Here is a 26,758-nt window from a genome sequence, read left to right on the forward strand (position 1 = left end):
TTGTTATTATTATTATTATTATTGATGATGATGATGATGAAGATGAAGATGAAGATGATGATGATGATGATGATGATGATGATGATGATGATGATGATGATGATGATGATGATTTGAAAATCGAGCTTCAGCGTCTATGGCACAAACCAGTTGAGGTCGTCCCAGTGGTAATTGGCACCATCCCGAAAACACTAGGGCAGCACTTGAAACATCTTCGAATTGACAAAATTAACATTGGTTTAATTCAGAAGGCAGCCCTGCTGGGATCCGCATGAATACTACACCGATACATTACAACTTCCTAGGCCTCTGGGTGAGGCTCAAATTGTAATGAAGGCCAGCTAAAGATCTGGCAGCTGTGAAATCTACCATCATCATCATCAATTCAAAGTCATTCTGAACAGGTCTGCCTTGTTATTGCTGTTTCTTCCCAAAACTCTGCGTGTCCCAACAAACCAGGGATCCAAATAGACACAGCTACTCATGATTAAGACTAGCTCCAAACAGGGTTGTTGTTGTTCTTAACAACACAGTGTTTGTTCATGGATATTTTATTTGTTCTGTATCTGATGTAACTGCCTATTTAAAAGATTGCTTGCAAAACAGAGCAATAGTGGGCTGGGGGGATGGGGGAGACATGTTCAGAAAAGCCTTTTGTGGTGTGCCGCACCATTAAGAAGGAAGATAGTGAAAACAAACTGCTGAACTGCCATGAACAGGTCTGCGTTCAGCTGAACTGATCCACGAACAATTTGTTCCATGTCTGCGACTGGCAAACGGGAAGTGAGTCAAACGTGCAAGTGCTTGGGCCTCCTTCTATTGCTGCAAACCTTTTCAAGCAGAGCTGTGATAGCCAAGGGTGGCTTGATACGATCGAGCTGTTGACTTTGTCCTGCCTGCGGTTAGGCCTGCAGAGATAGTGGTGACGAAAGGTCCAGATTAAGGGAACGAACATTGTGCCTTATCAGAACTAGGCCTTGTACAACAAAGGAGTCTCTCGGTGACTTTCTGAAAGATGGGGAAGATGTTCGTGGGTGGGGCAGCCAACCTCTCAGTCAATGCCCCGAGCTCTTCAAATAATATTATTCCTCATTATAGACTGGAAGGATCATGGCCAGAGGTCAGTCTTCTCAAGTGGAGGATGGAGGTGGGCAGGGCTCTCATGAAAGAAAGAAGGAATGCTTTCCTTGTGGCGCCTCTATATGTATCTTGGGCAAAACCCATGGAGCTGATTGGGCAGCCAGCTCCATGCAGTCACGCCCCCAAATTGATTGGCGTTCTTTCCCAGAAATCAGAATTTGCCCTTGGGTTGAGCAGAGATCTTCCTCTGTCTCCTTGGTCACTGGTCTCCTTGGGAAGGGTCTCCTTGGGAAAGCTTCATCCTGTAAAGACCGGAACCATGTTGGATCTTGGAGACCGCCTTCACATCCCTTTTCTCTCCTCCCCTTTTAGGAGCAGCCGCCCAACATGTCTACCAAAAAGGAAGGGGTGCACAAGAAGTGGGTCAGCCTGAAGGAGAAGTTGGGGCCCCAGGACTCGGACCAGACGGAGGCCAACCTGGAAAACGCCGAGCCGGAGCTCTGCATCCGCCTCTTGCAGATCCCGTCGGTGGTGAACTATTCCGGCCTCAAGAAGAGGCTGGAGAGCAGCGATGACAACTGGATGGTCCAGTTTCTGGAGCTCTGCGGACTGGATCTTTTGCTGGAAGCCCTGGACCGGCTGTCTGGGAGGGGGGTCTCCAAGATCTCCGACGCGCTGCTGCAGCTGACATGCATTAACTGCGTGCGGGCGGTCATGAACTCCCGCCAAGGCATCGAGTACATCGTGAGCAACGAGGGCTACGTCAGGAAACTGTCCCAAGGTGAGGATGTGGGATTCTTCTGGTTCTGGTTCTTTTCACAGATTTGATGCATTTGTATGATACTTCCTGAATTGCAATCCCTTTCACCCTTACTGGCATAAGAGCTATCAAGTCACAATCAATTTATGGCAACTCCAGCAAGGGTCTTTCAGGGCAAGTGAGAAGTAGAGATTTTGTGGGTTTTCCGGGTTGTATGGCCGTGTTCCAGTAGCATTTTCTCCTGACGTTTCGCATGCACAAGGAGAAACATAAGGCGAAACATAAGGAGAAAATGCTACTGGAACACGGCCATCTATTTCAGAAAAATAATCTCTATCCTCTCAATCTACTTCTCACTTGGGTTTCCGGGTTGTGGACACAGGCATTTTTTTCTCCTGACGTTTCGCATGCACAAGGAGAAACATAAGGAGAAACATAAGGAGAAAATGCTACTGGAACATGGCAATACAACCCGGAAAACCCACAACACTCTAGTGATTCCAGCCATGAAAGCCTTCAACAATACAGAGAAATAGAGATGTTTCGCCATTGCTGTCCTCTACAGAGTCATCCTTGGTGGTCTTCTAGCCAAGTACCAACTCTGCTTCCAGATTTGATAAGACTGGGCTGTGTTGCCTTCCCTCCCATTCATACTTACTACGAAGTAATTCCCACTGAAATCAATGGGACTTTGGAGTAAATACATCAGTCTCATTAAATCAGTAGGGCTTACTTATTTTGGCTTGTTTAAAATAAGCCTGTAAACATACATAGTGATTTGCAAAATTTGTTTAATTCACACACTCACAGCAAGATTCAGTCAGGTGGTTAGTTGTGTTGCTGTGGAATACAAGATTTTGGGAGTATTAGTTTTCTGAAGTCAGAGTTCTCATCTTTCTGATGAGGTTTGTCTCTCAGAAGCTTATACTCCGAAAATCTGGTTGGTCTCTACCGCTACTGGATTCAAGCCCAACTTGATTGACATTGCTTAGATCTAACGGAGGCCCCTTCCGCACATGCAGAATAATCCACTTTCAATCCACTTTGCAGCTGGATTTTACTGTGCGGAATAGCAAAATCCACTTGCAAATGGTTGTGAAAGTGGAGTGTTGTGGGATTTCCGGACTTTATGGCCGTGTTCCAGTAGCGTTTTCTCCTGACGTTTCGCCTGCATCTGTGGCTGGCATCTTCAGACGATGCAGACAAAAAGTCAGGAGAAAATGCTACTGGAACACGGCCATACAGTCCGGAAATCCCATAACACTCCAGTGGTTCCGACCATAAAAGAATAGAAAGTGAAAGTGGATTGAAAGTGCATTATTCTGCATGTGCAGAAGGGGCCTGAGTGTTGTTACTAATAGAACAAATTTCCCTCTGCACAGCACGACTTCTTCACTTCCTGCCTTTTGTTGCAACCCCAAATACCCCTTAAATATTACCCCTAGGCCGGGGAAAGTGGGGACACAATTTCATGGGGTATTTGGGACCTCAGAAGATTGTGGTGAGTAATTCACCTTATGTAGGCAGAAATCCTTGTGTCTACCCATGCACTCCACTGGATCCAAGCCATTTTCTCTTCTTTGCAGAATGGAGAATTGATGGTGAAAGAGAGCAGCTTCTCCAAAGCCACCAAGCCAAACTGTGGCTGATTATACACTCTGCTCTGCTGCACAGCGAGGGAGCAGCAGTGGCGTAGTGGCTAAGAGCAGTGGCTAAGAGCAGGTGCACTCTGATCTGGAGGAACCAGGTTTGATTCCCAGCTCTGCCGCTTGAGTTGTGGAGGCTTATCTGGGGAATTCAGATTAGCCTGTACACTCCCACACACGCCAGCTGGGTGACCTTGGGCTAGTCACAGTTCCTCGCAGCTCTCTCAGCCCCACCTACCTCACAGGGTGTTTGTTGTGAGGGGGGAAGGGCAAGGAGATTGTCAGCCCCTTTGAGTCTCCTACAGGAGAGAAAGGGGGGATATAAATCCAAACTCTTCTTCTTCACGGCAGAGATTTCTGTGCAGACACGCTTACACTGATGGGGCTGCTGATCCAGCAAGCCCCCCCACTCCTTGCAGGGATTGATGGCTGCGGTTTGCCTAAATAAACAAAAAGAATCGTAGAAGCCTGCACAAAATTGATCTATCGATATTCCATTTAAATGGCTTTTAAAAAGACATCTTTATTCTTGGCTTGGACTGGGGAAGGACCAGAAAGTGGGAGCAGGCAAGCCACATAGCGTACAATGGGGCACTTCTTCATGTTTAAACAAGGAAACGCAAGGAGACCCCACTGCGAAGGCTCGGCAGGTTGAGGAGCGACACAGGAAGCGCTCCGTGCATAATGGGGCCATAGGCTCAGCTGGGATTTGAAGCTCCTCTGAGTACAAATTTCGTCTTCTGTGCAAATTCCAGCCAGGTCACCATGTTAGTTTGTTGGAGCCAAGAAGCAAAAATGGAGTCTCGCTGCCTGACTGCATGTACTTCAATCCATCTGTTTGCCTTTAAGGGGTCAGAAGTCCCCTTTTGGGTTTTTAGTCGCCACAGCGGATCCACCAGTTTATGATCAGATGTAATCCACATAGGGTTTCCAGGTCTTCAACCAAAGACACCATTAAAACAACAAAAGAGCCCTACTGGATCAGACGGTGGCCATCCAGTTGTTCTGGAGAGTCATCAAACAGGGCTTAGAAGCTGAGTCCTTCCCCTAGCACTTCCTGTTCTGACCAGACTTATCTAGCTTGAGCCATCCAGAACAAGGCTGATTGACAGGTACAGGCCTTTAAACCATGGACCTGGCAATGCCATGTTCCACGTCTGCGTTGAGCTTGCTTTAACAGGGTGGCCAGAAGACTGGTCTTAATTATTTTGCCGCTGTTTGTGATTTTGTTATGTGGAAGCTGCTCCAGATACAATTTCTTAGCTCTTACCTGTGAGACCGCCTCTCTCAGAAGGTTTCCCAAAGAACTTATTCATTTTGTTTGTTTATTTCATTGGGCAATTGTACCACCCCTCTCCTTTGAGGTGGTTCCTGGCCCAAAAATTGTCTGGTTATCCTCAACCAAGGCCTTTTCATCTCTGGCCCCGGCCTGGTGGAACGCTCTGTCCAATGAGACCAGTTCCTTGCAGGATCCATTACAGTTCCGCAGGGCCGGTAAGATGGAGCTATTCTAACAGGCCTATGGTTTAGGACTGCAACAGTGTCCATCTAGCTGGCCTCCCCCTCCCCCATTTTCCCCTCCCCTTATTCATCCCCTTTTCCCTCCTTCTGATGTTGCTTGGTGTGATATGGGAGGTATTGCTGTGTTATCTTTCAAGTTTTATCTTGGCACCAAATCATATCAAGTATATTATTATTGATTTTTATTGTGCTGGTACATGTTGTAAGCTGCTCTGAGCCCTTCTGGGGAAGGACAGCCTATAAAACTGATGAACTCAACTCTTGTCTGAGGCCCCTTCCGCACATGCAGAATAATGCACTTTCAATCCACTTTCAATGCACTTTGAAGCTGGATTTTACTGTGCAGAATAGCAAAATCCGCTTTCAAACCACTGTGAAAGTGGATCGAATGTGCGTTATTCTGCATGTGTGGAAGGGGCCTGAGGGATGTTTGCATTCGAACAGTAAATCCTCATTGGTCCTTTGTCTCTGCAGCACTGGACACCTCCAACGTCATGGTCAAGAAGCAAGTGTTTGAACTCCTGGCGGCTCTCTGCATTTACTCAGTGGATGGCCACGCGCTGGCTTTAGATGCTCTGGATCATTACAAGGCAAGCTGAAAGTAATATGTCCAGTGGGTGTCTACAGCTGGTGAATGACCGTGTTATTGCAGGCCATATACAGGCATACAACGTGCTTTGTGTAGTGGTTAAGGCCCCTTCCACACATGCAGAATAATGCACTTTCAATCCACTTTCAATCCAGTTTGAAGAAGAGTAGAAGAAGAGTTTGGATTTATATCCCCCCTTTCTCTCCTGCAGGAGACTCAAAGGGGCTTACAATCTCCTTGCCCTTCCCCCCTCACAACAAACACCCTATGAGGTGGGTGGGGCTGAGAGCTCCGAGAAGCTGTGACTAGCCCAAGGTCACCCAGCTGGCGTGTGTGGGAGTGTACAGGCTAATCTGAATTCCCCAGATAAGCCTCCACAGCTCAGGCGGCAGAGCTGGGAATCAAACCCGGTTCCTCCAGATCAGAGTGCACCTGCTCTTAGCCCTTCTCTTACCCACTACGCCAAGGGTCATTCTGAGTTGGCTGCAACTTGATGGCACACTTTGCGTACATTGCAACCCTAAAAGAGTTAAAGAGGTGTGGTTTCCCGTGATATAAACACTATATGGAGTTTCTAAGAACCAATTAAAAGAGTAGAACCTTATATATGCCTTTTGGCCTCTTTTGGTGGATTTTAGGAGCACACACACACACACACCGGAAATATGGAGCTCCAGTTACTTCTAGCACTTGATGAGCTCCATAAGATGTTGTTTTTCTAATTTTCATCCTTGACTTGATGGAACCATTTGTGATTTGACTTTCCCGTGATCTCTTTTCTTCCATATTGGCAGACGGTGAAAACTCAGCAGTACCGGTTCAGCGTGATCATGAACGAGCTCTTAGCGACCGACAACGTGCCCTACATGATAACGCTCCTAAGTGCTATCAACGCAATCATCCTGGGAACTGAGGAACTACAGATCAGGATGCAGCTCCGGAACGAGTTCATAGGTAATGGAAACCAGGTTGCTTCCACATGGCTTTTGCTGCTGCCCCAAATGTCGAAGTGTTCTCAGCAGTTACAGCATTCCCATGGCCGATTTGTCCATACTTTCCCTGCACTGTTCCCCAGCAGCTGCTATTTCCCTTCCAACACCATGCTACTGGAAGCCATTGTTATCATGCTACTCCAGTAATTCACAACTAGCTTGCAAACTATTGCTATTGCACAATGATGTGGATGCAATCAATATTTCCTTGACTGCATCCATTCATGTGTGGATGCAGTCAAGGAAATATTGGTGTGGATCCTATGGCATATTCCCTTTGTGCTTCTCTCTGACCACCCAGGGGCTTTCCTGCATTGCGGGATAATCCAGTTGCAAACTATTGCTATTTCACAATGATGTGAAATAGAAACTTGCATGGATGCAGTCAAGGGAATATTGGTGTGGGTTCTATGACATATTCCCTTTGTGCTTCTCTCTGACCACCCAAGGGCTTTCCAGCATTGCGGGATAATCCAGTTGCAAACTATTGCTATTTCACAATGATGTGAAATAGACACTCGCATGGATGCAGTCAAGGAAATATTGGTGTGGCTCCTATGGCATATTCCCTTTGTGCTTCTCTCTGACCATCCAGGGGCTTTCCACCATCCAGGGGCTTTCCTAAATTCCAGCTCTTTCTTCCTCAGCCACAAACAGTTGCATGTGTGTAGACACTCTCTGAAAAATATTGATCTTGCACTTGCAGAAGTTCAGCAGCAAAGCAAGCAAGCAAGGGCAGCAACAGAGGAAAGACTCTGCAGCAGCCAGAGAGAGGAATGATTTCGTAGGATCCAAGCCACAAAATGTGCCGTAAACGCAAAGCTTTTCCAGAAAAAATGGAAGATTTAAATAGCACAGAACATTGATTCGTTTTTCTTGTTTTGTTCCTTCTAGGTCTGCAGTTGTTGGATATTTTGACCAAGCTGCGGTAAGGGATTTTATTACCTGTCTGAGATTTATTTTACATTAGAATCCAGCAGCAGATGGAATTTGGAGAGCCTTTCTCCTGCACATCTTTGAGCCAAACATTATGGCTTTGTGACTTCCTGTCTCCTTCCACTCTGCTTGATACTGTGATGTATCACTAATCTGAGTCTGTTGTCAAAGGTGGAGAATAAATCTTATTAATAAAAGAAATATAAATATGTACCGAGGCAGCCACAGTAGAAAACAGGAGGAATAGTTTGGAACCGCAGTAACATGTGCTACAGAGAGACATAGGCCCTTTCCGCACATGCAGAATAATGCGCTTTCAATCCACTTAGAAGCTGGATTTTACTGTGCGAAATAGCAAAAACCACTCACAAGCAGTTGTGATAGTGGACTGAACGTGCATTATTCTGCATGTGCAGAAGGGGCCATAGTTGATATTTCCAGTTCACATTCGGGGGCTAACTCATCAGCCTATTCAGGTTCAAGAAGGAATCTTCCACCAAGTCGGAGTGGGTAGTAATTGTGTCAGGGGTGATACAGGGATTCATTTTATTTTTATCTTCTGTGGGTTGGAATCCAAATATTCCAAAATGCCAAATTTATTTTCTACCACTGTAAGACCTTGGATGTTGCTTTCTAAAAAAAAAAATGAAGTCTGTCTCCGTTCTATGCACCTGTTACCATATTCAGCGTGGGTATCTTCACAGTGGCCGCCGCTCAGTTTGCAATGTCAGACAAATGTTATACGTATGCGTGGGTCTGGAACTGGGAAGACTTGAGCTCACCAGCCGGTCACTTCCCTTGTAATTTAATATTTGTTTTACGGATTTGTTATAATGGAAAAATCTATCCAGCCTCATACATTGACCTTTAAGGGTTTTAAAGAATTAAGCTAGAAAGCAGTTTCATTAAAGATGGAGTTGGCCAACTTTGTCTGCCCATGTTGGGTCTAAAATTGTGCTGGAAATCCTGCAGATGACATTCAGTGAATCTTTGGCCCCTTCCACACATGCAGAATAATGCACTTTCAATCCACTTTCACAATAGTTTGCAAGTGGATTTTGCTATTCCACACAGCTGCAAAGTGCACTGAAAGTGGATTGAAAGTGCATTATCCTGCATGTGCGGAAGGGGCTTTTGTGGATTATTTCCAAATCACAGGACTTGGAGGGCCTGAGAAAGAATTACGGTGACTCTCTGGTGACAAACAAGTCGGATCCAGTTTGTTGGTTCTGTGGGTACAAGAACTTCTGCCCTCAGAACACAACATCCTCAGTTCACCTCCCCCATGCCAGGCCAAAAAGCCCCTTGAAATCTTGTTCCCAGGAACCTCCTCACCTCAGGATCAGGATTTTGGAGATTATTATGGGCTGCTGGAGGAGGGAGGAGCCCTGGAAGTCATGGTCTATGGGCAGAAATCCATGCATCTACAAAACGGCTGAGCTGGATGCAACTCTATTACTGAAGTCAGTTGGACTCAAAGTATTATGTGAAAATATAACCCTCGAATTCTACGTGTTGGCTACAATTACAACCAGCACACTATACCTAGGCTGCAACAATATACAAGGTAAACATTCATCCAAGCAATGAGTGTATATTTATTAAACAAACAGCATGCAAAGTGAAAACAGCAGATCTACAAAAGACGGAGCATAGCAATCCATGTCCACTAAGGGCACTTTCGCGCATGCAGAATAATGCACTTTCAATCCACTTTCAATGCAGCTGGATTTTACTGTGCAAAATAGCAAAATCCACTTGCAAACAATTGTCAAAGTGTATAGTCAAAGGCTTTCACGGCTGGATTCAACTGGTTCTGGTGGGTTTTCTGGGCTGTGTGGCCTTGGTCTGGTGGATCTTGTTCCTAACGTTTCAACTTCCCTCTGTGATACACCTCTGAAGATGCCAGCCACAGATGCAGGCGAAACGTTAGGAACAAGATCCACCAGACCACGGCTACACAGCCCAGAAAACCCACCAGAATCAATTGTTAAAGTGCATTGAAAGTGTATTATTCTGCACGTGCGAACGTGCCCTAAGAGAACTGTCTATAAGAGGACAGGTCTCAGATACCGATCATACGAACAGCATCCAGAGAGTCCAAACGCATACAAGCTCCCGGTGTACACTTGTTTCATGAATTCCAGTCCGCTTCCTCAGTGTGATATTTCAGGCTTGCCCATAATATTCCAGGATCACTATCTTTGGGATATACATTGTACAAATTAAATGCAATCCTGCAGATGTGTCCCACTAAATCGGGCTAAGCGACAGGTTTGCTCTGTTGTCCTGGGCGTCACCAACAAAAGCTGCCCGTCCTAAATAAGCAAAGACTCACGTTGATTTCTTTTCATGAATGGAGATGAGCGAATGAGCTTATACCTCCTTGTAAGCTGAGACACATGGCTTTTTGTTAGGGCCATTGTTAATATTTCCCTGTGATGGGCTTTGTGCAGAGACATCGAGGACGAGGACTTGCTGATCCAGTGTGAGACCTTTGAGGAGGCCAAGGCTGAAGATGACGAGGAACTGTTAAGGATTTGTGATGGGATTGACATGAGCGATCATCACGCGGTTTTCTCCTCGCTGTTCAACAAAGTGAGTGCGGCCGGCTTATTCTGCCAGTTCAGTTTTCCTCATTAGCAATATCAATTGACAGATCCCATCTAAAAGATACACACACTAAGGGGGGGTGGAGGTTTTCAGAAGTTCTTCAAAGGGGTTGTTGTTATTGTTGTTTTGTTGTGATGATGACAATATTGTTGGGGTGCTGTGTGGTTTCCAGGCTGTAGGGCCGTGTTCTAGCAGCATTCTCTCCTGACGTTTCGCCTGCATCTGTGGCTGGCATCTTCAGAGTGTCTGATAGTAGGAAAGCAAGTGGAGTGTATATACCTGTTGGAGTGTCCAGAGTGGGGGAAAGAACCATTGTCTGTTAACAAGAAAAGGGTGCAATTAGCAAGCTAGATTTCCATGTGTTGAGTGGGATCCACCCATTAGCATGTGAGTAACCTGTTGTTATCATCAATAACAATATTGTGGTTATCGTCATCTTCTTCTGGATTGTTGTTTCAATAGCACACCACTGCTTTACCTTTCAGGTGAGCAGCTTCCCCATCTCTGTCCAGCTGCTGTCCATCCTCCAGAGCCTCTTGCATCTAGAACCTTCCCTTCACTCCAGCACGCTCCTGTGGGAATCCTTAGCGATCCTGGTCAACAGAGCCATCTTGCTTGCCAGTGATGGTAAGTCGCAAGCACGCTGTAACCCATGATGCAGATTCGTAACTTAAAGTGAAAAGCTACAAAATCCAGGGTCTTTTTCTTCCCTGTTTTGTCCCGAACATCTGTTCGTTTCTCAGATCGCAAGGCTTTACATCCGGCATGGCATTATTATATTTTTTTAAAGATTTTCAGAGATAGAGAAAAATACAGGAACGTGTCTTCTCAGAGTAGTATTTCCCTGTAAGAGTTGGGCATATAAACATCCTCATTTCATCTGTGTCCAGAGGCGGAGCTACCAGGGGACAGGGGGCCGGTGGCGTTGCCCTGGAGCGTGCACCTTGGGAGGCGGTAAATCGCCAGCCCTACCCCCCATAACCTTTTAATGTGAAATAGTACAGGCTGGAGAAGCAGCCTCGGCATTCCGCTGTTCAGGTTGAAAACGGCCTGGTGGGAACTACACTTCCCAGGGGACCCAAGGTCTTCTCCTCCATGAATCTGTCTAATCCCCTCAAAATTGGCCTCCATCATGACCCCCTGAAACCATGAGTTCCACAAGTTAATGAGTGAAGGTGCCATAAAGACCCTTCTACATCTGTCCTATGGTGATCATCCAGCTGTTGGACTTTGTGTCCTTCCAGGCATCTATTTGGACTCCGGTTGTATTTCCGACGGTTTGGTGCCACCTGCTTGATTTCCCCCTCTTTCTCCCCTCACAGTCCAAGACAACAGCGTAGAAGAAGTCATGGAGAGACTGTTGTCCATAAAGAAGCACCCGAAGAAATGCAGTTCGGACCCAAAAAAGCAGGCTTCTAGCAAGGTTCTACTCGAGAGCACACAGACCAGCCGGAGACTTGGAGCCGTTTTCCTCAAAGCGACCCAAAACTGTCCTCCGTACCGCAAACCCTTCTTCTCTTTGGTGTCCCGTCTATTCTAGGAGGAGAGCCACCAAATGCCTTGAGAAATGAGCATTGTTCTCATCATCGAGCAGTGTTTGCCGTTTGAAATTCCTGTGCACTGTTTCGGGGAGCAAAGCTGCCTCCCCCTGCTGTGGCTTGTTCCCGCTTCCACTCACTGCCAACCCCAGCTTCTACTCCACTTCCTGGAACAGCCAGCCACATATCTGTATACACCGCACGCGCTGCCACCACCTTTGCCTGGTGCCACAGCGAGTTCACCACCCTCCCTGCTCCTCCTCTGCTTAGTACTCTGGGCAAGTCCCTCCACCGCCACCCCTCTCCCTGATGGATAACTGTGGATTCACTCCACCTCCTCCTCTTACCAATAACTCCTGTCACCTCCACCTCCCCCCCTCTGCCTGGCATGGCAGGCGGATAACCTCCACCTCCCCCTCTGCCGGGAATGCCATCACCCCTACCTCCCGCCTCTGCTTCGGTATGACCGCAATACCACCCACCCCCCTCCACTGCCAGGAATTGCCACCCCCACCTCCCCTCTGCCCTGGCATGGCAGGGATCCCACTCATTCCTGTTTCATGGTAGGAGTCCTACCATCTCTCCCCACTGCCTGGTATGGGAGAGAATGTACCACCACCTCCCCATTTCCCAGCATGGGAGAGGTTCCACCTCACTCCCCTCTGGGTGTAGCTTAACGTGGAAGAGGTGGAGTGCGTGGCCAGGTCAGTTTGATGCTCGGCTAAAGGGTATGCCCGACCCTTCCTACAAGATGGTGAGGACTCCCACCAGCCTCCGGATATTTGAAGAAACTTGAACTGGCAGAGTAGTAGCTCCCCTCAGCAATTACGTGGTAAGAGGTGGGTACTCCTCAGGTTTTTATTTGTTTCATTTGGTGTCCTGCCCTCCCCGGCCAAGGCTGGGCTCAGGGCGGCTAACACAGGTTTGAATTCCATAGTAAAACGCTGTATCAGTAAGTCAATGAATTTAAACCTCGAGTATTGATCTCTTGGCTGGAAAGAGATTGAGGCCTCACACATCAAAGCATACTAAATACATTCAATGCATCATAATTCTCAAATGGCTATTTAGAACGCATTACCCACATATCAGGCCACAGCTTCACTGGCCTGCTCTTTTTAGTTTCCACAATCTAGAGGGAAAGGAGGGAGAGTAATTTGGACCCGAGTAGCTTAAGTAGTGTCAGTCCTGGCAAAAGTTGAGGGGTGATAACGTTTACCTATATCTGAGGGATGGCTGGAGGGAATCTCCTCAGGATTGCATTTAATCTCCCGAGGTGACGAGACCAGCTCACCTAGAGAAATATGCATTGCCACTCTTGGAAGCAGAGAGTGCGGCGAGTGAAATGAAAGCCCAGGAGACAAAATTGTCTCCAGGGCGCCCGGCTCCGCCCGATGCCCCCAGGCTCCACCCTGCCCTTGACCCAGCCCGCCCATGTCACCATGGACGCGGGTAAGGTCAGGATGCCCGCTACTGGAACTCCCCCTACGGCCGGGAGCCCAGTTGGCAGAATGGAGATAGAGGAAGGAGTCCAGGAAGTGTTGTTGTGAGCAGGGGCTGGCAGGAAGTCCTGCTGCCTGCGTCGTTTACATGCCTCGACTGACCCAGTACAGATGATCCAGCGAAAATGACAAGGCAACAGGACTTCCTAGTGCGTGATTTTATTGACCTTTACACTTGACCAGAAGAACAAACCGGGGGCAAAGTGAATCTTATGCTCCACCCTATTTAAGAGAAGTGGACTTTCTATGGCAGTGATTCCTCGCTGAAGTACCCTCCTTCCCTTCCCCTCCTTCCCTCCCAAATTCTCTACCTTCTTCAGGCTCCACCCCCAGAAATCCCATCCGAGGCTATTTTATGGGATATAAAATTGACACCTCCTGAGATCTCACCAACACCCATTTGTTTGTTTTGTTTTCTCCCTGTCAGCCAGCTGCTGGAATGCAGGGAGGAAGAAGCGGCCACCCTCTGAGAGGTTGGAGTATTCTCCTCGTCTCTCCTCCTCCTCCTCCTGCAGGAGGTATGGCGATCCCTGGCAAGTGCCAGCGGTGGCGCAGTGGTTAAGAGGCCAGGTGCCACTCTAATCCTGGAGAACCTGGGTTTGATTCCCCACTTCCTGTCACCACTTGAGCTGTAGAGGAAGTCTTATCTGGGGGAACTAAGATTTCAGCCCTGTACCTCAACTTGCCCAACCATGCCGGCTGGGTACGACCTTGGACTGCAGGTCCACAGCTCTTCGGAGTTCTCTCTAGTCCCACCCACCCTCACAAGGTGTTTGTTGTGGAGGGAGGGGAAAGGGAGATTGTAAGCCCCCTTTGAGACTCCTTACAGGGAAGAAAGGGGGGAAGAATTATATATCCAAACGTTTCTTCCCCTGCGGTATTCTTCCTTCCTGTTTACATCAGATGTTCAGATTGTAAATTCCTCAAGGCAGAGAACTATTATCCGGTACTTCATAAGGCCTTGTGCGCATTGATGTCACTACATAAATAATTCACGGCATCTTTCATATGTTTGAACCGAAAGAGAATAAATGCTGCCATGGTATGTAATGATGTTTATTGTCATGTCAGCTTTTTAGGAATGACCCCTGCCTATTTTACTCCCATCTCTAGTTGCTGCAGTCTGTTCTCGCTTCAGAGGACCACGTTTGTCAAGAAAAATAGCCACTGCAGCTAGCTTTGGTGTATTTTGTCTTGCAGAAGGTCATTCCATGTGGGCTTCGGCAACCAGCAACAGCGAGGAATCGGTTGAGCTGGACTATTCGAGCATCGAACAATTGTTTTGCTTCCCACAAACCAAGCCCAAGGACAAAGCGGCAGCCCCGGTGAAGACAGAACCCAAAGAGGTACCACGAGATTCATTTCATATCCACTCACCCTGCTCGGTCCACCCAATAAAAAAAAAAAGAAAACCCTACTGATCATTTCGAAATGGGGAAAAACTGCTGTTGTGTGGGAGGGGAAAGGTGGGGAGGAGTGAAAATACCTGAAGAAAGCTTAATTCCACAGCGATCTCCTTCACTTTCCCTGCAAAGAGAGAGAGAAAAAAATCATAAGAACAAGCCAGCTGGATCAGACCAGAGTCCATCTAGTCCAGCTCTCTGCTACTCGCAGTGGCCCACCAGGTGCCTTTGGGAGCTCACGTGCAGGATGTAGAGAAAGCAAATTCAGGCCCCTCCCTCCTCTCTCCCCTCCCTCTCCTCTCCTCCTCTCCTGCGGCTGTTGCTCCTGAGCAGGCACCTGGTCTGTTAAAGGCATTTGCAATCTCAGATCAAAGAGGATCAAGATTGGTAGCCATAAAACTCCAACTTCTCCTCCATAAATCTGCCCAAGCCCCTTTGAAAGCTATCCAGGTTAGTTGCCATCACCACCACCTCCTGTGGCAGCATATTCCAAACACCAATCACACGTTGCGTGAAGAAGTGTTTCCTTTTATTAGTCCTAATTCTTCCCCCCAGCATTTTCAGTGTATGCCCCTTGGTTCTAGGTTCTAACAAGTTTCAGAAACCTCAGGGATTCTCTGATCTGAGAACACGGTGAGTTCCAAAAAGGGGAAAACAGGATGTGAGCTGGGTAAGTGGAGCTGTGCTGTTCCCAACCCAAAAGAGGCTACCTGCCCCAGAGCCATACCAGCCTACAGGTAGACGAGGCATTCCCAGGGGTGGAGCTGACCTTAGTCGGCTTCCACTGGGTCCGTTTTGGGTGGTTTGTCTGTTTTGGGCTATGGAGATTCTCCAACAGCTGAGTTTTGTTTGTTTTTTCGCTGCTGTCCCATGCTGCCTAGTTCCCTTCTGTAGGTTGCGCGGCAGTGGCGCCATCCCCAGCTGCCACAGCCCTCTGGATTGGGCTGATTAACATCTTCAAAGTCCTTTGAAGTCACAGAACTTTGAAAGATGTAGCTTTCCTTAGAATTGCCGTTAAGGCTTTAAACAAATAGCTGTGTCCCCCCTCTGTTTGTTATTCTCAGCCATGCCTCAAGGCAGTATTCCGCTTTAAGATGAGCATATATTGAAAAGCCACGGTCGGAAAAGAAAAGTATAACTTATTAAGGTTTTTATTGGTAGTAGTAGTATGTAATTTTTTTTCCACGCACAGATCACATTTCTGGACGCAAAGAAGAGCCTCAATTTGAACATCTTCCTGAAGCAATTTAAGTGGTGAGATTTCTACAATCACACATAAGCTGGCCGGCACATAATTCTCTTGGGTTTATAAGAAGGATCCATCAGCACGAGAGCGCCACGTCTGCTCAGGAGATGTACATTTGTCAAGAGTCTCATTAAAAAGGCTGCTTTTGTCCACTGCCGCATTCACAAAGTCATAGAGTTGGAAGAGACCAAAAGGCCATCAAGTCCAACCCCCTGCAATGCAGGAACACACAACCAAAGCACTCCTGACAGGTGGTCATCCAGCCTCTGTTTAAAAACCTCCAAAGAGCGAGACTCCACTACACTCCAAGGAAGTGTATTCCACTGTCAAACAGCCCTGACAGTCAGGAAGTTCCTCTCTGTAATGCTTTAGATCAGGGGGGTCTTCAGGCATTATAACCCTCCAGATGTTCATGGACTACAATTCCCACATCAGCCCCTGGCAGCATGACCAAGTAACTGATGGGAGTTGTAGCCCATGAGCTATCTGAAGAAACCAGCGATCCCTGTGGAATGGAATCTCTTTTCCTGCACCTTGAACCCATTACTCCTTGTCCTAGTCTCTGGAGCAGCAGAAAACAAGCTTGCTCCCTCTTCAACATGACATCCCTTCAAGTATCTAAACACGGCTATCATGTCACCTCTTAGAACATTTGTCCCCTAGAATTCCCCCCCTCCCTTTTTCCCCGAAGAAAATGTCAACAGAGTTGTTTGAGCTCTAGGTACCCCAAGGCCGCGAGAGACAGATATACAGCCACTTGGCTCGTAACCTCCACGGAGCACCAGGCTCATCCTATTTACTCCTTGAAGCAACTTGTCAGGGTCAGCCTAGTTATCTACATAGATAACTAGCAATAAAGATCCAAGAGGAGAAAGATCCATTATATACGCAGACAGATCACATCTATCTTGTCACAATTACCCCAAAGTGAAAGTAACCCTTTTGTCATTCCAAATACCTTCCTTATCAGCCCCATCTGCTGTAAAGCCAAGGTATTGCAGGAAGCATCTCAGTGTCCAGCTGCTGTCCCTGACATTCCACCACGATTAGGGCCCCTCCCACCTAGTCTGTTAGGGTATGCTTTGTGAAAGGGTTTGATAAGCCTAGGGGCTCGGACTTTGTCAGCACCCACCCATTTGTTAAATGGGTGCAATAATTAGTCCAGGCCACCAAATATTGTAGATGGCCCCTATACAACTGAGAGTCCAGTACTGGGCGCATATCTTCTCCAATTGTCAGACTTCAGTCCAAAATAAAGAAACTATAGATCAGTGTTTCCCAACCTTTTCGAGGTCAGGGTACCCTTGACCTCGCTCTTCATATCTCACGGTACCCCTGCCACCACCCTCCAACTTCCCCTCCCATTGCCCCTGCTTGCCACACACCCCACCTTCCCCTCCCAGGGTGAAGGGAAGCACTGTGGGTGGTGGTGGCTGCTGACCTTGTGGCAGGCCCTGCCCCATGGGCCAGCTCCATGTGCTTGCTGGCGCCGGTGGGAAACACCACAAAAATGAGGGGGGGGGGGCGGTAGTGTTGCCGCGGTACCCCTGGGACATGCTCACGGCACCCCAGTGTACCAGGGAACCAGGGATTGGTTGAGAATGGCTGCTGTAGATGGTTAGCTATAGTCTTTATTGGGAATACTAAAGATCAGGGACAGTAACTGACGATTCTGAAGATCACAAGCAAATCTTGGGCTTAAATTCCTCCCCCGCCCCGCATCCTTCCGCGCTGTCAAACCTAGGGCCATCCTGACACCAATCCGCATGGGAGGGGCTGGCGTAAACTTTGATGGCTTCTAATCTGCAGTCTTGTCTTGTCTGTAGCAAAAATGAGGAGGTGGTTGACATGATCCGGAAAGGGGACAGGACGAAGTTTGACGTGGAGGTTCTCAAGCAGCTGCTGAAACTGCTCCCGGAAAAGCATGAAGTACGGCATTTTCGTTGGCTCGTTCCGGCCCCTCCATTCTGTTCTTGTTTGTGTTCCAAACAGAGATGCTGCGACTGGGCTTTAACGCTACTTCTGTTCCGTTGTTAGATAGAAAACCTGAAATCCTTCAAAGAAGAAAAGGAGAAATTAGCGAATGCCGATCAGTTCTATCTCCTCCTCCTCGGGGTTCCCAGGTAAAGGCGTCCTCGTATGCTCCATTTTCGTTTTTAAGAGGCTATTTGGGTTCAAGCCGCACACGGTGCTTTGAAATGCCCAATCCAGATGGGGGGGAATGCACTTTAGCAGTGGCAGAGGGGTATGCTGACACGTTTGCCCTCTCCACCAGCTGTCCCTGGCGTGGTTAAGAGCAGGTGCATTCTGATCTGGAGGAACCGGGTTTGATTCCCCGCTCTGCCGCTTGAGCTGTGGAGGCTTATCTGGGGAATTCAGATTAGCCTGTGCACTCCCACACATGCCAGCTGGGTGACCTTGGGCTAGTCACAGTTCTTGTGAGTTCTCTCAGCCCCACCTACCTCACAGGGTGTTTGTTGTGAGGGGGGAAGGGCAAGGAGATTGTAAGCCCCTTTGAGTCTCCTACAGGAGAGAAAAGGGGGGATATAAATCCAAACTCCTCCTCCTCCTCCTCCTCCTCCTCCTCCTCTTCTTCTTCTTCTTCTTCTTCTTCTTCTTCTTCTTCTTCTTCTTCTCCTTCTTCTTCTCCTTCTTCTTCTCCTTCTTCTTCTTCTTCTTCTTCTTCTTCTTCTTCTTCTTCTTCTTCTTCTTCTTCTTCTTCTTCTTCTTCTTCTTCTTCTTCTATAGTGGCAAAAACTGTGGAGCTGCATTGGTGACCCAATCGGTTGCCAGCATAGTGTGGGGGTGGGAGCGAGCTGGGGCATTTCTGGGGGTGGAGCCACCCCAAGTCCATTAAGTCCTGTAGAGGGCTTTCTGGTGGCGGGGGGGGGGGGGGGTCAACTTTTTCTTCCACCCTGCACTACCAGAAAGCCCTCTGGAGGCAGCAGGTCAGCGGTACAACAGCCCTGTCACCAGCCCCCCCCCCCCCCCATGGATCTGGATTGGGCTGCAAATTGTGATCTCATGGGCATTGTCCAGCTCTCACAAATGCTTTTCTTTTTTTTCTTTTTGAAATGGGAAATATCAGGGCTGAGCTCTGCCCAGGTGACACACCTGAAGGTTTTGGAGTCACATGAGCTGGTCTATGTCATTGTGTTATGTCCCTCCTGGGTTGTCCAACCGTGAAGGTCTTATTGGATTTATTGTCGAAGGCTTTCACAGCCGGAATCACTTGGGTGCTGTGTGGTTTCCGGGCTGTATGGCCGTGTTCTAGCAGCATTCTCTCCTGATGTTTCGCCTGCATCTGTGGCTGGCATCTTCAGAGGATCTGATAGTAGGAATGGAAAGCAGTCTTATTGGATTGTAGTACGGCACCAAAAAGTATTTTAATCCCTGGGGATTTATTGTTTATGTGGAAGTTGCATATTTTTGTATTTATATTGCATTCGTCCTGACTGTCCCAGGAAGGGAAAGGGCAGGATATAAATCCAGTAAATAAATAAACAGCACTGTTCTGCTGTGTGTGCTGGTGGAAAGGGCTATCCAGTCAAACCAACTTTCAGCAACCCCGTAACATTTTCAGGGCAAGATATGTTCAGAGGTGTTTTGTTATTCTCAATTACCGATGAGCTCTGCTTTCAGCCTTGGCTGAACGGTGTCAGAGCAATTGTATGTTCACTTCACGATCAGACTTTAATCTCCAGTTCATTATTTAACTTCTAGAAACTCCAGCTTGTGTGTGGTGCTTATGGTTAAACTACACGGTTGGAGCACGTCTGAAGCAGTATCATTTGCCATTTCGGTTTGGCCAAAGTCCTCCATGCTGCACAAATTGATATGAAGCAGCTATCTGATAGAGCATTTACCTGCATTCTCTTAAATCTGTCTCATGGCGTTTGTCCCAATTCTTCCTCCTAGCTACCAACTGCGGATTGAGTGTATGCTGATGTGCGAGGAGACTGCAGTTGTACTGGAGATGCTACAACCCAAAGCTGAAACCGTCAGCTTCCAGCCCAGAAGGTATTTTAAGATCTGTGTGTGCTCAGACGATGTGTGTTCACCCTGCGTGAAATGTAAGCCTGGTTATGTCATCCGTGTGTTTCACGTCTCTACATTTGGCTAAACTCATCCGTATAGCCCCAGAATTAAAAAAGAAACCTCTGTTGATCCCCTTCCGCACATTCAGAATAATGCACTTTCAATCCACTTTCAATGCACTTGGCAGCTGGATTTTACTGTGCGGAATACCAAAATCCTTGAAGCCTTTTTTTTTACCCATTCTAGGCAATCTTTTTCTTCCACCGTAACACCACTTTGAAAAGATTCTGTTTTCACTTAGGGAATGTCAATTGAACCTTGCTGTCATCTTGTGGACTTTGTCGCACAAATGTTACAACCAGACGGGTGTTTGTTGTGGGTCATAAAAAGTTTTAAAAGTTTTAGATCCTCTGAAGATGCCAGCCACAGATGCAGGCGAAACGTCAGGAAAGAATGCTGCTAGAACACGGCCATACAGCCCGGAAACCACACAGCACCCAAGTGATTCCAGCCATGAAAGCCTTCGACAATACAGTTTTAAGAGAGCTAACATCTTCTTAGCAGCAGTGGCATAGGAGGTTAAGAGCACGTGTATCTAATGTGGAGGAACCGGGTTTGATTCCCAGCTCTGCCACCTGAGCTGTGGAGGCTTATCTGGGGAATTCAGATTAGCCTGTGCACTCCCACACACGCCAGCTGGGTGACCTTGGGCTAGTCACAGTTTCTCAGAGCTCTCTCAGCCCCACCTACCTCACAGGGTGTTTGTTGTGAGGGGGGAAGGGCAAGGAGATTGTAAGCCTCTTTGAGTCTCCTGTAGGAGAGAAAGGGGGGATATAAATCCAAACTCTTCTTCTTCTCTTCTTAAGGCCATGCTATGTGTTGACTGCACACGTGACTGCCACTGAAAAGGGCAGCCTCGGGTCTTCTTTTCCCCTCCATAATGTTTAGGTAGAATTTACCACATCCTGTTGTCAGGATCTCCCTGCCCCTTCTCCATGTCATAGATGGGATAGGTGGGAAACAGAACATTACAGATAGGAGATAGGTCAGGTTCTACCAGACAGATGTAGAGGGGAGAGAAGGGCGCTAGACACGTGACTGCTGTTTTTGGCAGAAGCCCTGTGCTTATTATAATGTTTAGTACGAGTCTTAGTTCTACAGGATTCTATGTATTCCACTGTTTCTATGGGGTTCAGCATTTGTAGTGGTGAATTTGGAGGCAGCATGGTGTAGTGCTTAAGTGTCAGACTAGGATCTGGAAAACCCAGGCTCAAATCCCCACTCTGCTGTGGAAACCTTCTGGGTGACCTTGGATGAGTCACAAACCCCTTCCGCACATGCAGAATAATCCACTTTCAATGCACTTTGCAGCTGGATTTTACTGTGCGGTATAGCAAACTTGCAAACAATGGTGAAAGTGGATTGAAAGTGCATTATTCTGCATGTGCGGAAGGGGCCACAGTCTCTCAGGCTCAACCTTGGTATGTATTTGGATGGGAGACCTTCAAGGAATGCCAGGAGCATGATGCAGATGCAGGCGATGGCAAACCACCTCTTGTCTTGAAAATCTGATAGGGTTGCCATAAGTCAGCTGTGACCTGACGGCAGGAAAAAAAAAGGAAACTGCAGAATTTTAACACCATGGTCAATGTTGACGACTATGTGCTGCTACCGTGTTTCCCCGAATATAAGACAGTGTCTTATATTAATTTTTGCTCCCAAAGATGCACTATGTCTTATTTTCAGGGGATGTCTTATTTTTCTGTGTTCTGTTCGTCGGGCATGCTTCCAAACAAAAACTTTGCTATGTCTTACTTTCGGGGGATGCCTTATATTTCGCACTTCAGCAAAACCTCTACTATGTCTTATTTTTAGGGGATGTCTTATATTCGGAGAAACAGGGTAGCAGGCTACGTCGAAAATGCACAGGTTGCATCTGTGTAAAGTATTTTATTCTGTTTGTTTTTTGTTTTAGATCTGCTCCAAAGTCACCGGTTGCCAGTTTTCTGCCAACTGATCCTCAAAGTTGGAAACTTTTTGAACTATGTAAGGAATTATTTTTTGCTTTTTGCAGTCTAACTTTGTGTGAGCCTTCCGTAGCCTTCCACATACCTACGTGAAAATATCATAAGTTACTTCCATGACTGGTTTGGTTGTTCACACTTCTTTCTGGTTTGGTTTGGTTTCTTTCCTTAGGGAAGTCACACAGGAGACGCTGACGGCTTTAAAATTGGCACCTTGCTCAAGTTAACCGAAACCAAAGCAAACCAAACCCGGATTACTCTACTTCACCACATTTTAGAGGTATTTTCTGTTGTTTCTAAATGCAAAATTCAGCATGCATATTTCACCTAACTTCAGAGTTTTTTCCCCATGTGTTTCCAGGTATAATGTTGGATAAAAGTTCAATGCAGCATGTCCTAATGTTAATTTCCAATTATTTTAATATAGTTTACTGTTTAAATATCTCCATAATTATTTTAAAATATCTCCAATTATTTTTAAATACCGTGTTTCCCCTAAAATAAGACAGTGTCTTATATTAATTTTTGCTCCCAAAGATGTGCTATGTCTTATTTTCAGGGGATGTCTTATTTTTCAGAGTTCTGTTTGTCGGACATGCTTCCAAACAAAAACTTTGCTATGTCTTACTTTTGGGGGATGCCTTTTATTTCACACTTTAGCAAAACCTCTACTACGTCTTATTTTCCGGGGATATCTTATATTCGGGGAAACAGGGTAGTTTACTGCTTAAATATCTCCTATTTCTACCTGAGAAATTTGACTGAAGGCTCGAAAGGTAGAAACATTTATACCTTGCTTTTTCCCCAACTGTTCACTGTGACAAATAAGCTCTGTTTTGGTGATTTGATTGTATAAATCTCTGCCATGCACAAAACTCCATTAGCTTCTTTTTGTTCCTAAACTGGATTAATTGTACAATCCTAACCAGAGATAACTTCTTCTATGTTCACTGAAGCTCTTTCATTTGGCTTCACTGAGGCCCCTTCCGCACATGCAGAGTAATGCTCTTTCAATCCACACTCACAACTGTTTGCAAGTGCATTTTGCTATTCCGCACAGTAAAATCCAGTTGCAAAGTGCATTGAAAGTGCATTATTCTGCATGTGCGGAAGGGGCCTTAGACTTTCCTCTTTCTAAGGGTTTTTTAGTAGGATCTCATCAAGGTTTGTATTCTCCTCTTTCTTTCCTAGTAGGGATTCCCTCTTGTTGGCTATCAGCACCTCAGGCACAGGCAGGAGCAAATGGAGGCAGGAACTAGAGTTGCCCGCTCCTAGATTTTAAAGATAGAACCTGGAGAGTGGAGGGACATCAGCACAGCATAATGCCATAGAGTCCAGTCACCAAATCTGCCATTTTCTTCAGGGGAAACTGGTGTCTAGAAGTCAATTGTAATTCCAGGAGCTCTCCAGGCCCCACCTGGTGGTTGGCAACCATAGCATGCCAGTATTGTGCCAGTGTGCTTACACCACCTGTAGCAAAAACCAGAAGGGACTTAGGGGATTCCCTCACATTTTGCAAAACTCTGTGGTAAAACCATAGAGTTTTTGCAAAATCCTAGAGCATCCCTTGTGTCATTTCCAGTTGTTACTGGAAGTGACATAAGTGTCACACCAGGCCCTGACCCCCCCTCCCCAACTCCTCCCACGAGGTTGACCCTGAAATCTGGCCATCTTATTTTCTAGCAGTACCAACTAAATTGCTCTCTGATCGTGTGATCTAGAAGAAGAGTTGGGTTTTTTCTACTGTTAAAGGGTCTCAAAGCAGTCTGCCTTCCCCTCCCCACAAGAGACACCTTGTGAGGTTGGTGGGGCCGAGCAAGTTCTGAGAGAACGGTGACTGGCCCAAGGTCAGCCAGCTGGCTTCATGAGGAGTAGCAGGGAAACAGACACAATTCACCTGATAAGAGTCTGCTGCTCATGTGGAGGAGTGGGGAATCAAACCCATTTCTCCAGATTGGAGTCTGCAGCTCATAACCAGTACACCATGCTGACTGTCTACCCAGACACTACTACCAGACAGTGAGATCAAGGGGACTAAGAGGAATCTTCCTTTATCATTATGTACTATCTGGTATGCAAACCAGAATAATCGTTCTCTAACCCAATATCCCCCACTTTCTTGTTTCCCCCCAGGAAGTAGAAAAATCTCACACAGACTTGCTGCAGCTTCCCAAAGATCTTGAATGCGTTTCAAAAGCCGCTGGGTAAGAATGTATCACGTGCACTGGAAAGTCTACTTATTACTCTTTCTTCTACATCCCTAACCCCAGCACCAGAGCAGGGATTGAACCTGGAACTGGGTGTCATCCCCAAACCTCAGCATAATGTATTTAGAACGAGAGTAGACCTGTTTAAATTAACTTGTAACATCAGGCTTAAGAATGATTATGGAATGATGGGGGATGTTAGACAAGGAAGCAGATTTAGACCCAAGTCAACGTTCATACCTGGAGTGGATATCCCTGCCCTTACAGCCTTTACAAACTCAGTCACTAAGGAGATTCAGGCATGAGAAACATCTGCACTTTCACAACTGTTTGCAAGTGGATTTTGCTATTCCGCACAGCTTCAAAGAGCATTGAAAGCAGTTTGAAAGTGCATTATTCTGAATGTGCAGCTCATAACCAGTACACCATGCTGACTGTCTACCCAGACACTACTACCAGACAGTAAGATCAAGGGGACTAAGAGGAATCTTCCTTTATCATTATGTACTATCTAATATGCAAACCAGGAAGGAAACACAAGAATAACTTCTCAAAGGAACAATGTCATAAAAAAATAGACATAGGTTCATGTTATATTGAGTTTGTTGACCTTTACTGAAAGAATTTGTAAAATGCAGGCTGCCGTTCAACCAGTTAAGCCACTAGGTGCCAATTTTTGGTGATTGCTTTCAGGTGCACCTACTTCAATTTGAATTAATAGGATCATAGAATCATACAGTTGGAAAAGACCACAAGGGCCATCAAGTCCAACCCGCTGCCATGCAGGAACACACAACCAAAGCACTCCCAACAGATGGCCATCCAGCCTCTCTTTAAAAACCTCCAAAGAAGGAGACTCCACCACTCTCCGAGGCAGTGAATTCCACTGTCGAACAGCCCTGACATTCAGAAAGTTCTTCCTAACGTTTAGGTGGAATCTCTTTTCCCTCACCTTGAATCCATTACTCCGTGTCCTAGTCTCTGAGGCAGCAGAGAACAAGATTGCTTCCTCTTCGACATGACATCCCTTCGGATATTTAAACATAGCTATCATGTCCCCCCTTAACCTTCGCTTCTCCAGACTAAACATCCCCAGCTCCCTGAGTCTCTCCTCGTAGGGCATGGATTCCAGTCCTTTTACCATTTTGGTTGCCCTCCTCTGGACCTGTTCTAGCTTGTCAATATCCTTCTTAATATCTTGCTTTCTAGGGCCTGGCTTTGATGCAGACTATTGAAATCTTGGCACAACACGTGCTCATTCCTCCAGATCAGGGATCTTCAAACTATGGCCCTCCAGATGTTCATGGACTAGAATTCCCATCAGCCCCTGCCAGCATTGCCAAATGGTGGAGCTCATGGGAATTGTAGTCTATGAACATCTGGAGGGCCATAGTTTGAAGACCCCTGCTCCAGATCAAGCCTGTTTCTTGCCCAAGACTTCCATGCAGCCTTGACAGGGTCATCCACTTTATACTGAAGAACCTAGGATAACTCTATGAAGTGATAGCTCAATAAAGGCCACATTCTTTATGGACATGGGGAGATGGCTGGTCTCCAAGGGACAAATCCTTGGATTGCTCGTTCCATTGTTCTTGTGTCTACAGATACAGGATAAACAGCTGCTTCAGCAGACATCAAACATAAGCCTCTGGTTTAGTCAAGAACGGTTTTTGCCTCTGAGATTGTCCCCAGGATGAAATTGCCAGCAATGTCAGTCCTGGGAATATCTACTTCTGCTGTTCTCCCCACAAAGCAAAGCGAACTTTGAGAGACTAACAGCGCAATCAGAAGCAGTTATTCCCATTGAAGTGGTGGTCATAACTCTGCTTAAGATAATATTTTAGAGAGAGTTTAATTTGCCTTCAACAGGAGAGAGACCGCTTTTATAGAACCACTGGACTTTCATTTGTTTGGTCTGGTTTTCCTACGATAAAGGGAGAAGGGAGTATGCAAACCCGTGACTTGTTCTTGATTTCTCTTCGGAGCCAGTCCTAAAGGGGGCACCAAATCTAAAGTGATCTCTTTATATTAGTATTTAATATTCCTCATCAACTCTATCTAATTCCTAGTCCAGCACCTAGTGTTAAGTACATTCATCTCATTATTAAAGCCCCCTTCCAAATTCTGTTAAGCAGTTCTGAAACGGAAGGGTGAAGAACTATGTTTTATTTGGGTGACTTTCCCTTTAGTTTTCAACAAAAGCGGGACGAGGATTTAAATCTGAGCTTCTCAACAGAGGATTGGAAATGCATCGAGAGCAATCTTTCTCCCAGATTAATTTCTGTTGAGCAGGAAGAGAACATTGCTTTAAGAGCTGTATTCATACCATCTTATCCCTAATGGGTTGTAATTAATAGATTAAATATCAGTAGATATTTGCTGGAGATTGCAAATTGTACGTGTGCATTTTCTTCCATCAAATTCAGATTTTGTCCTTGCATTCTGTCTGCCTAGTAAATTTCTGTGCCACTCTTGCTCCGTTTCTTTCTGCCATCAGAACAACCTTTTAAAATAGATTAGAATGAGAGACAGTGGCCTTTTTTTGCATTTTCATTTTCCTTACTTCTAAGTTTCTGCTTCTTCAGGGAGAGGGTTCCGTTCCGCATGTGTTTTCCACTAGAGGGAGTAAAACAGATTCCTGCTCCTGAAGAAACAGGAACTTA

The 26,758-nt window shown here is 46.4% G+C and overlaps 1 protein-coding gene across 1 annotated transcript in view; it reads left to right on the forward strand.

Annotated features, from left to right (window-relative positions):
* The window catches only part of LOC125426390 (inverted formin-2-like), a 100,915-nt gene that overhangs the window by 57,828 nt on the left and 16,329 nt on the right, over positions 1–26,758 (forward strand). Inside the window, exons 2-18 of the mRNA XM_048484647.1 lie at positions 1,453–1,861; positions 5,482–5,597; positions 6,391–6,550; positions 7,483–7,516; positions 9,981–10,122; positions 10,623–10,764; positions 11,460–11,634; positions 12,071–12,135; positions 13,080–13,127; positions 14,378–14,523; positions 15,773–15,834; positions 17,653–17,755; positions 17,864–17,949; positions 19,745–19,866; positions 21,840–21,910; positions 22,061–22,168; positions 24,022–24,092. Coding sequence (XP_048340604.1) covers positions 1,468–1,861; positions 5,482–5,597; positions 6,391–6,550; positions 7,483–7,516; positions 9,981–10,122; positions 10,623–10,764; positions 11,460–11,634; positions 12,071–12,135; positions 13,080–13,127; positions 14,378–14,523; positions 15,773–15,834; positions 17,653–17,755; positions 17,864–17,949; positions 19,745–19,866; positions 21,840–21,910; positions 22,061–22,168; positions 24,022–24,092 — 2,045 coding nt within the window. The 5' untranslated portion in view covers positions 1,453–1,467. The remainder of the gene's footprint in view (positions 1–1,452; positions 1,862–5,481; positions 5,598–6,390; positions 6,551–7,482; positions 7,517–9,980; positions 10,123–10,622; positions 10,765–11,459; positions 11,635–12,070; positions 12,136–13,079; positions 13,128–14,377; positions 14,524–15,772; positions 15,835–17,652; positions 17,756–17,863; positions 17,950–19,744; positions 19,867–21,839; positions 21,911–22,060; positions 22,169–24,021; positions 24,093–26,758) is intronic.

Source organism: Sphaerodactylus townsendi, linkage group LG02 (genome assembly GCF_021028975.2).
Source record: "Sphaerodactylus townsendi isolate TG3544 linkage group LG02, MPM_Stown_v2.3, whole genome shotgun sequence".
In the NCBI taxonomy this organism is placed as follows: Eukaryota; Metazoa; Chordata; class Lepidosauria; order Squamata; family Sphaerodactylidae; genus Sphaerodactylus; species Sphaerodactylus townsendi.